General features: G+C 42.7%; 1 protein-coding gene across 2 annotated transcripts in view; it reads left to right on the top strand.

Moving 5' to 3' along the window:
- The window catches only part of runx1t1 (RUNX1 partner transcriptional co-repressor 1), a 57,388-nt gene that overhangs the window by 24,525 nt on the left and 21,172 nt on the right, over nt 1–11,691 (top strand). For both annotated transcript variants that reach the window (XM_029443921.1, XM_029443920.1), the window contains exon 2: nt 10,355–10,492. In XM_029443921.1, the coding sequence (XP_029299781.1) occupies nt 10,355–10,492 (138 nt within the window). The remainder of the gene's footprint in view (nt 1–10,354; nt 10,493–11,691) is intronic.

Raw genomic sequence — 11,691 nt, 5'->3', positions numbered from 1 at the left:
TGGTTAGATGAAAGGAGACAAAGACGCATCGCTGACCTGGAATGGTCGTGGTTGTACTGTGTGTGGTTGTGTGTGTGTGTGTGTGTGTGTGTGTGTGTGTGTGTGTGTGTGTGTGTGTGTGTATGTGTGTGTGTGTTTGTGTGTTTGTGTGTGTAGAGCATCCCTCTGCTGACTCCCCCTCCAGACATACTCTACTCTCAGCCACTCAAAGCCATTAGCAAACCATGGTCACCATATCACACACAAACACAGGTACACACACACACACACACACACACACACACACACACACACACACACACACACACACACACACACACACACACACACACACACTCACACACACACTATGTAAGCCTGGAAATGCCCTGATGCAAGGTCACACCAACCACCACTCTGGCTGCCTGCTCACCAGATGTGACTCAAGCCCCTTCTTTTAAACATCTTCTCCTGTAGGGGAAAGGAGGGAGGGGTGGGGGTAGAGGGAGAGGGAGCGTCAAAAGAAAAGAGAGTAGCGGTTCTCAGAGCAGGGGCGGTGAGAGGTAAAGGTTTTTTTCCCTCTGTTTTGTAAATCTGGTTCTACTTAGCAGATCCCTGAAACACATTTCATAAATTGCAGACATATTTTTTCGGAGCGGTTTTGGGGAAGATAGTTAACCGGCAGTAATTTCCAACACATGGCAGCCGTCATGTGATATTTTGAAAACACCAGGCAGACAGGCTCGTTCCCTCCCCCACCATGCTCCAGGGACTCTCCCTCCCTTACTGTTAGCCTCTGCCCTCTTTTTTTTGTGCTCGTCCCCTGCCTCTCGCGTTTGATTTTCCCATCTGTCTCTCATAGGCGCTTAATGTTATCTCTCGTTTTCAGTCCCTGTCTTCATCATCCTCACCTCCATTTTCCTATCTCTTCCGTCTTTCTAGAGCTCTGCTTTCCACATCTGTTTCACCCTTTCATCCCTGTCTGTTTTCTCCTACCCATCACACGCATAAACTGCACTCTCACTTAGCCTGCATTGTACATCACTCCATCCATCCACGGCTTCATCCATCCTCTCTCTCTGATCCTCTGCGTATCTCCACATAGTAAAAGATAACTGTCATGTAAAACACGAGAGCCTTTACTGTGTGTTGAAAATTGATTTTGCTCGTGAAGACAGCGATATGATTCCTTCTAGCATCGACACACACGCGCGGATTTAAATTGGCTGCAGAGAAGCGGTTTCATGTAGCGTAGGGAGATATAACAGGGGAACAGACATAAATTGCCACTTGGGCATGTTTATCAGTGCGTATCAATGTGTTTGTGTTTAGAGAAAGAGTGGACGCATCAGTGATTTCAAATTGTCCTTATGCTGCAGGGGTCAAGCAGTTCATAGAGGGTGTGTGCATGTGTGTTCTTGTAGGTCTTTCTCAGCACTGACAGCAAAAAAGCTTTGTGTTAAATGCAAAAATACACAGCCTACAATGAAATTCCCATAGTGAGGTTTTTGTGTTCTATAAACAGTGTTATCTTATATATGCTGCAACAGTATTAATCCTCAGCCGCAGAACTGATATATTTTACTATATCACAAAGGAAAGAAAGCGTGAAGCTTAGCAAAATAAAGCCATGTGTCGTCAGCATTCGGATGTGTGTTGAGTGTTTTGTGTAAGTCCTTTTCTGCTGGCGTAGAGTCTTGCCTGGGAAAACACCCAGATCCATTTGGGTTCACTTGGCCGTGCGTCAGCATGGCATCAGAAGTGAACCAAACTGTACACAGAAAGCAATTTCCAATAGGCTGGCTTCCATCAAATGGCCAAACAGAGCTCCCCAAGGCTTACATCTGATTTATATCGCTCTAGTTTTCCCCAAAAAGCAACATTTATATCATTATTTTGACATCATGTTGTTAATGGCAATGACAATGCCAACTTTATATAAATAAGCATTGCTTTTGATAGAGTTTTCCAAGTATGTTGAGCCCCGCTTGGGTCTGCTGTGGAACAATGGCAATATGTTTCTAGTTCAGCTTTTCCTATAATAATGGTAACTCTCGCTCTTTGTCACATTGTACATATCCTCATGTTTTCTTTACCTTTCCCTCCTCCGCCCTCTCTCTGTATTTTTCCCGCCACCTAGTCCCAATGCCTGTCTTTATTTTGCAGTACAATTTTGCCCGGCAACAAGATGTGGCAGGAATCGGTTCGATTTGAGAGGACGCGTAACGCGCACTGTGAATCATTTTTATTGTTCCTTAACACTTGCTTCCCCTCTCTCTCGCTCTCTCTCTCTCTCTCTCTCTCTCTCTCTCTCTCTCTCTCTCTGATACAAAGACTTTATTTCAACAGATGGGTAAAACAGACATTACTATAAATCTATTTTTTTTTTAAAGAGCGAACGTTATACACCACGCATATTTTATTGTCCAGCGTGTGTGTAGTCGGAGGTGTTTTGCACGATTTGTGTGTTTAGTTTATGTATTTTTGTGCATGTACGTGTGCGTGTTAATGTTTGTGTGATGGAACAGATGGTGTTTAGACCTTTGTGTGCGATTGAGAAATCTCCTTATGTCTTTGCTGGCTTGACAAAGTGTAAACACACGATGTTACACTGAGAGAAAAATACAGATATGGTGGGAGATGCTAAGGACTGTTTAACACTGATCAGGAGCAGATCTGTTGCAGTGCTTTCACTCTCTCACTCTACACTGTACATAAAGTCTCATATTTATGATATTAGGGCAAGATAGTGTCACACTTACATACAAAAACACTTGAAACTCAAAACATTACGCTTAATGATAAAGGAAAAAATGCATTTCTCTTACATTGTTAATTGTTATACAGCGGTGTTTAAAATGTTACAGTTATGACACGCATACGTTCCCCCCCCCCCCCCCCCCCTCATGATACAAAAATCACATTACAATCACATCCAGTACAGTGACCTTTGACCCCAAGATGTAAAACATGACTGATGGTTGGATAAGAAAACTGTTATAATATTTATATTAAACTGGCCGGTCAGGACAACATTAGGTTGTAGGAGTTCTCAGAAATATGCTTTGTTTTTTCTCATAATGCTCTGTATAATAAATAACAAGTCATTAGAGCTAAATGAGTTTAAAAGGAAAGAGAGGGCCGAACATGAGGTGTGATATGAAAATAACCAGGTAACTAGTTGAGCAAATTATAGAAAATAATTATATCCACATTGATGAACAACAACTAAATGTTGATTTCCTGAATAGAACCTGCTAATTACTGGCAAGGGGAAACTATATCACACTGTGCCCAGAGTCCCTGCATCTTTTAATGTCGCTGGGAGATGAGATGAAGCAGCAGTCAACGGGAACCTTCAGGAGAAATGTGTGTTCACCAGTGAGCATTCCCACTGGGAACAAGTGTAGTCGGGACCTGACATGGAAAAAAATAACAAGGAGAGAGATGGTAAGAACAGAGAGAAGGGAAAAGGGGGGAAAATGTCCAAGGGGACACACTGCTGGTGGTACTGCTCTTCTCTGCATGCTGCTTCTGCTGGGAAGGGAAATAAATGAGATGATGGAAATCCGATCTATTTGTGTATGTTTGTGTGTGTATGAGAGAGAGTTGTGTTGTTTTGCTTGCAATTTGTGCATGCGTCCTTGCAGCTGTGTGTCTGTGTATGTTTTTGTGTGTTTGTGGGCTTGTGGTAGGGCGTTGCATCCATACATCTTCTTGACAAGCGGCTGGAGTTTGATGGGACATGCTCTGCATACTGCTCCATCTGGCTGCCGATGACTCTGTGTGTGTGTGTGTGTGCGTGCGTGTGCGTGCGTGGTCCAGAAGAGAGAGAAGATGGAAAGAGAAGAGCGTTTACAACACTTGCATACCGATTTACTTGTTTCTCTGCGTACTCCCTCTGAATCACAATCGTCCCCACCTGTCCCTCAACTGTGTTCTTTAACACATCCGTCCTCTCATTCTCTCCCCCTTTATCTCTCTCTTGTGTCTGTCCCCTGCTCCCTCACTCCACATCTGTGCACAGCACACACAGCAATCACCACAAGCCACTATCACAACATCTCTGTATCGCTTCATCTATTCCATTACCTATCTGTCCCGCTCCCTCTCTTCACACACTATTGTGTACCGTGTGTGTGTGTGTGGCTATAACGCACCCGGAGGCACCATTTTGCACAGACATTGGCACGTTGTGGACATTTGTGCTCAATTCACAGGATTTTTGTGGCTTCAGTGCTTCACGGTTTTCACTTCAACACCTACACATCATCGTGTGCGCTGAAGGTATTATGCCTGTCTCGATTATATGTTTGCCCGTGTGTGTGTGTGTGTGTGTGTTTGTGTGCAGGGCATAAGTGGTTCATTCTATATGCATTTTTTCATTTAAGTCCATAATGATGATATCTTATTTCTGACTAATACAATCTTGTGCTGGCAAAGGCGCCAGAGCAACGTAAATTGTTTATGTCACAGCCACCAACTCTCGAAAATTCACCCAGCATGATTGAAATCCATTGTCGTTTTGAAGAATGGGATTTGCCTGTGTGAAGTACTCTCGAGTGGCATATTACTGCCACTGTTATCACATCATTTTCTGGGTCTCCAACTGTACGATCACATCGCACACATTCACACACGCAAACACACACACACACAGTAGCAATTCTAGCTCATGAAGTGTGTAATGGAGATTGTTTGACTCTGTCTCCTGATGATAGGCTTTGAAGTCTTTGTAGCCTCTATGAATAATCTAAAATATCAAGGTTAGGCAATGTTGTCCCCACTTCGGAAGGTGATTTGAATATGAAATGACCTTACAGCTTTGTGTGTGATGATGAAATGTATAAGGTTTTGATATAACATTGTATTTCTGCCTTGAGTTGTAGGTTAGAAAAGTCCTCTGTAACATATTTAACTATTTCTCAGGGACCGCGTTCCTTCTAGATATCGTTCATTGCAACAACCTTGTTTTAGGCGAGTGATGTAACTTGCATGTAACCGAAAAGGCGCGTATCGGGGGGGGGGGGGGGGGGTTGGCGGATAAAATCTTCTTTCTTTGAGCTTGGCTGAAAGAGGGTTGTCAGCCAGAGGAAGAATTGCGAAGAAAGAAAGAGAGATTTTGCAAACATAGGGGATCATGTAACCATGGACGGTGGAAACGGGTGATGTAAGTGTGAAGACATCCTCGTGAGTGGCAGGTGGTGGTCCGGGGTTCTGCCTCGTTTCTAGGATTGGTCTGTGAATCAGACGGATGGACTGTAAAAAAACATTAGAGGAGTTAAAAAAAACAAGAGCTTTTTAACTTTTGCTTTTTAATTCCAACAGGGAGCCTTTGATGACGTGTTAAGGAGCGATGAGGGCGATTAGTGTGTTCAAATGTCTTATTATTTATTCTCAAATGATAAGAGTACAGTAAAATGTGGGGATTATACAAATAGTTCCGAACCTGGCACTGAAGGGGTTGCAAGACGATTAACAAAATAGGAAATGTTCTTAATTTCTTTGTGACTTATCTCAAATGTGTCTTTTTTGTGAAACACAGGGAACTTTTACACCTTCAGTCGTCTAAAAGCTGTTATACTGAAACAATCTGAGAGAGGAACGTCACTCTTTGATTGAACTGCTCTCTTCTCAAAGACATCTGTGACAATGCAAAGTATAAAGGGTCACAAGACAAAAAGAAACCCAGTGGTTTATACCAAAAGATTTCTCACTACACCAGGCTGTACAAGCACTTCTTTATGTAGACAAAGCAAATACAACCTCATCCCTCCTGAGAGCTCAAAATTAAGTCAGGTATCAGTGCGATTACCTCTGACACATACATTATGACAGATGGGTAACAATATACCAAATACATTTAATGAGGCACTACAGCACTGATATTCTCATGGGTTCGAGTTTCCTTCAGGTCACCCATACTGCAAATATTTGCGCAAAGAGCTCCTTTACGATGCTCTAAATAAAACCGTGCAGCAAGTGGCTGCTGTGAGACATTAATCACTGGCATCCATGAGCATGATCATCAATAGGTTTGGCACCTCTGTCTGCACAGAGTGCCCGAGTGAATCAACGCACGTTGGAGAGGCTCTTCTGTTCTTTTATAGCTAATTGCTGCCTCTTCAACAACTGTCCTCGTGCTCTTCAATCCATTAATTCCTCGACAACAGCACTTCTGAGAAGTCGTAAAGTGTTACAGTTAGGCAAAGTCAAAGCACTCATCCCTCCTTCCCATTAAAAGCTCCGCACGTCAATACCTGTCCAGTCATGGAATACTATCCATCGGCCGGCCACAGAGTTGTTGCTTTGCCTCCAATGTGCAACTGGCTGGGCAGTAACAGGGGCTGATAAATGAACTATAGAAGTGCATTAAGTTCGGCCATTAACTTTTAACAGATGTATTAGGCTGGCGGAGACACCCGACTTTGTTTTCAAGGTTGTTTAAGGTTGTGTGTGTTCAGGTGATGCTTTTTATTGAATTATGCATGAGGTAGCGAGCGCTTGCTATTGTTCAGCCTCACTCTATTGCTGTAATAAAATGAGGGCTTGTCTGACTGCCACCTCCACATGTATTTTATATTTTTAAATGTACGTGCCATATTTGCTCCTGACAATGGGTAGCACACAGTCATGTGGCTTGAGTTGTTTTCAATAATGTGCTTCAGTTGTGAGGCGTATTTTTATTTTTCTCAAAGACTGGGTGAATTACCTTGTGGTGGGAGTATTTCGATTGATTCAAGTGGCATAGTGAGTGCAGATTGAATGGTTGGGTGCAACCCTTGTTGGTTAGTATAAAGCCATTGATTTTATTCTGCTTATATGCTTTGCAGTGCTCTCAATCAAATCAGAAACAGAGAAGATGCTGTTTGTAAATCACACAAGTGTGTGTGTGTGTGTGTGTGTGTGTGTGTGTGTGTGTGTGTGTGTGTGTGTGTGTGTGTGTGTGTGTGTGTTTGTGAAAGAGAGAGAGAGAGCATGTTATTGCCTGAATGAATGCATGTATTTGCTGTGTACACGGATTTCACACTAATTCACTTTTTTATCTTTCATCTTAGACCCCTGAGGGACTGCAAAGTTTCAAATGCTTTCAGGGTTTATGTTTCTCTCATCTCCACGACGACTGCCATCCAATCATAACACTGACCCAGGTGTTAATCCCCCAATTACAAGCCTGTAACCAAACTCATCTTTTTCCCGCACCGCCAAGCGGGAGTTCAGGTGAATCTTGAGTCCACACTTTTTCTCTCTCTTTACAGTGTGGATTGACTTTTTCGGTTTTTATTGTGAACAAATGTTGAACGTTAGGAAAAGTGTTTTTTCTTTACGATGAATAATGCTCCAGCCCTCTCTTAAACCGCCCCACATCGCTGTAAATTGAAAGAAATAACAATAATACTTATATGGTATGCTTTGCACACAGTATGAGTCATTTACATTATCCATCCCGCTATCTAGTCACAAAGATTAAGGTAATTATAAGACGATTTCGAACCTAATTTGACGTCCTATCTAACAAAAGATCAAGTGAACTGAGCCAAAAATGACCACACAATTAGAAAAGCCAATATACAACACTGTGGAAAGCATGAGCTCGAAGATCCAGTGCAACAGGATAAGTACAACCATGTGTGATATGGTAACGTCTTTCTATTTCACTCGGGCTCATTATATATGTACGGTCTATGTATTTGACTGGAAAATGATGAATTACCTTGGCTCCTGTCACCCGGCCGTCTTTTTTAATGACCTGGTATTTTCATAGATCATATTTTAGGGAGGCATACAGGATATGATAGCTGGCAGCTAGAGGTAAGACTATATGTTTCCACGAGCTATTCTGCTATATCCTGAGTTTATAAAATAAATAGTCAGGTCCAGACATTTCTTTTTTTTACCGTGGTGAAATTAGAGTAGTAAACCTCTCAGTGGATGTAGAGAAAGGTTGTGTGAGAGAGAGGGTTAGCAGAAATGCAGCACAGTAAATAAACAGTTAAAGGTTTGCACACTGACTCTTCGTTCACCTCCAGTCCACTATATCTCTTTGTTTCTCTGCATTTCATTCCAATCCTCCTTTGCTGAGTTAAAATGTGTGTTATAATAAGAGTCAATGATTGACTTACATAGATCATTTCATTTTTACAGTATAACTGAATAACATTTTGATTTGAAACCTTAACATTTGGAAGATTCAGCTCAAACTGGATCTATCTCTGTTACCCTAAAAGTCACCCAGTCTCCGTGCCAGTGTGCTGGGAGCCTGACAAATCCAACATTCCCAGTGACTTTATCAGTGGACCCCTCCTAGGTTGGCTCCAGAGGGTGCACGGTTACTGAGCGACAGTAATCTGTGTTTAGTAGGGAGATGTGTGACCTCTGTCTGGGGATGCCATTCTTTACCCTTTGTCTCCCTGTCCTCTGACTACATGGCTCAGGGTTGTTTGCCTTGACCGTTTAGCAACAAGGGAATATATTGCTAACAGCATATTGCTGCCTCTATACAGTATGTCATTGCACCCGCGAGGAGCTCTAAGAACCGCAGTCAGCAAGTTAGTTCAAATCATTTCAGTGGGATTGGACACAAGGAGCAGTGTAGCCTCTATGAGCTGGTGAAGCTTTTAGACTCTTGATCTAAAAGAGTCTAAGAAATGAGATTCTTAGAAAACTCTTCGAAGAAATTCATCTTCACTTTATTGTATGTCACAGTTCTTCTCAGTAAACCTTTAAAGCTTACGGAGGGTAATCATAACTGCTCCTGAACATGTTGCTGTTCATTAAGCATTTATATGTTTTCTATATTTCTTCTGTGAATGTTTCATTCTTTTGAAAGCCCTCTGCGTATTTGAAATGGAGCTATGGAGGCCTCTCGTTTTTAGAATGTCAGTGACATCTCCATCTCTCACTTGCCTGCCTGCTAAAGCCGAGCTAGCGTGACTAAAATACTTAGTTACAGTGCACCTCGGCAGCAGTGAGCCAGAGTGCTACTGAGGCTTGAGCCTATAGCTAACAGGCTTAGACTATCCTGTCTCTCTCACATCAGTATTTCTCCTTCATTTCACCTAAACTTAACACTGTGGATCCAAACAGTCGGCACAGAGGAAAACTAACATTTATTCAGTCTGTAGCGCGTATTCTTTACACACAAACACTGTGGGAAAATATGCAAATAAACATAGTTACATGTAAAATATAGAGTGTATTCATCATGCAAAAACAGATTCTATTAGAAAGATGTGTAAAAGTGGATCACGCTGTGTCTGGAACATGCACCCTGATTACTGAGTGTGTTTGAGTCAAAGCACATGCATCCACTCTATGATTACAGCTCTATGTTCCCAATGGCACCGATAATACATTTGTTTCTCTTGCAGCTCTTCCCTTCCCTCTGCTCTCCCTCCACCCTGCTTCTCCTCTCTCTCTCTCTTTTCCTTATATTTTTTTTATTTTTACAATCTCCCCTTCACAATGTGCCACAGAGACAGTTGATAACAGTCTGTTGACTCTGTCTTCCTGCTGTTGCTGAGGGAAGTTGTGTATCTTATCCTGCACAATATGGGCTCGGCCCTCACTGCCACTGCAAGACTCTGATAATGTCTTCTTGTTGCTCTCGTACATTTGATATGGTCAGTTATCTGATGAGCACAAAGCAACTGAATTAGGTGAAAACAGGCCATGTCATCAAATGCACATGTTTTGTTTTTGATTAGTTTCTTTATCATTGAAATTACAAATAGTGTGAGTATCTTGTTGTGCTTTAATTGTCATGCCTGGGTTCATTTCTGTCACCAGTAGACAACTGTTTGACAATAGTTTGTGTGCTTTTGCCATCTTAAATTAGTTCATTGACTAGTTGTTTTCTGCCGTGTTCAAAAGGTACAAGCATTAAGACAGTGTGCATGTGTGTGTTTGTGTGTACGTGTGTAATGAGCACTGCAGTCGTTACCAGGGAAAGGGTGGGGGGGGATGTGTCTCCGCTCTGTACAGCGGGCTTGCAGGATGGCACAGATGGTGGTGGAATGAGAGCCGTCCTCGCTGCAGATTTACGCTCCTCTCCCGGGTGTCTGTCTGTCTGTGTGTCTGTGAGTCTCTCCTTTCTCCCCCTCTCATTCCTCATGTGACAGTCTGAGCATATGCATCAGTGTCATTGTGGCCAGCCTATGATGTGGTGAGCCATCTATTTCCAGAACTAGTCTAGTCTTGGTGCACCTCACAGGCGCTTTACTATCAAATTAAATCCTGCTGCTGTTTATGTGCAAATTATGATGCACTTCCATTTCAAGGCTCGCAGATGTGGAATGTGTTGCCCTGAGCTGTTGTTTATTTCCTGTGTTATTTTTGGTATGTCATTATAATCTCTTGCTTTGTCTTCCTGCAGATCGCACTGGGAAGCGCTCCACCATGCCCGACTCACCTGCGGACGTCAAGACACAGTCCAGGTTAACCCCCCCTACCATGCCGCCCCCACCCAGCACGCAAGGAGCACCCCGTAACAGCTCCTACACCCCCACCACATGTGAGTAAAACAAGATTTATAGTCGTGTGTTAAGGGGTTATGGCGTAGCAACAGAGGTACACATCCTCTACGCTACTGGCTCAACAGTTATGTTGTTACATATTTGATATTTTAACAGTTGTTTTGTTTCCGATACTAACTTTATTAACACATCTGGTGTTGGCCATGATGTAACCGGTCTTCATTAAATTCTGTTTCAGTATCAGTATCAGTTTCATGTAGTCACGGCGGACTGCTGACTCAGTTCTCAGTGCCACAACATCCCTGGCCTCATGTTCATGTACATTTTAAATGTTGTATCGCAGTCGGTATCTGGAGAGAAAACGTTGGGTTGGCTACATACGATACTTTGTAGTTTGTTGTCAACAGGTGCAACGTGGACTATAAATTAATTCTAAGGTGATGGTGTGATGGCTGTACATAACACCCATTGATAACCAACACATCCCTCTGAAACAGAGCAGAGATCTTCGCCCTCACATGTGGGAATTGTCGCATTTTGCATAAGTAAAGCCCAAAAATCAAACGTTTTAAACGCCATCAACATCATCAGACCTTCTTGCATTGAGCCTTTCCCAATTGCAGTCATTCCGAACAACTTCCCGAACAACTTCATTATCACCCGCCTTTACAAAGTGTTGGAGCATTGCCACGATGTGCACATAGCCTGTGACGAGCAAATTACACCCTAGTATTCACTTAGAAGTGCATACTTAACCACTTGCATGAAGAGCACTAGAATCAAAGAATCAAAGACCTTGTGGTTCAAAATGCTCCGAGCACTCAAGTCTGCGTTGGGAGTGCTGGTTTTCTGCAACACAGACATTATTTTGTCCTTTCAGTCACTTATTCTCCTTTTTCTTCATCTCTGGTATTTACTTTCTCCCTCTGTCTTTGTATCGGTCTGTCTCTCTTTCTGTTGCAAACGCTTACACTCCACAATTAACATCGGGGCTTCCGTGCAATGAGGGAGGAAAGGCCCAGCTCTCTCATTACACATGCCGAAGGTTTTAACAAAGCAGTATGCTTTGATTTCCACCCAACGTAATTGTTACCAGATGCAGTTTGAGTATCTCGTCTCTCTCTCCTCTCTTTACAGTGGCGGCTTTGGACGGCAGCCAGAGGGGGAGTGAATGGATCGCTAGTCAAAACCTAATCTCATTAGAGAGAAAGCTTTATGCCGCCTTGTATCACTTTGT

Source organism: Cottoperca gobio, chromosome 11, assembly GCF_900634415.1.
Source record: "Cottoperca gobio chromosome 11, fCotGob3.1, whole genome shotgun sequence".
NCBI lineage: Eukaryota > Metazoa > Chordata > Actinopteri > Perciformes > Bovichtidae > Cottoperca > Cottoperca gobio.
The sequence above is the reverse complement of the archived record's forward strand: the minus strand, read 5'-3'. Positions and strand labels throughout refer to the sequence as shown.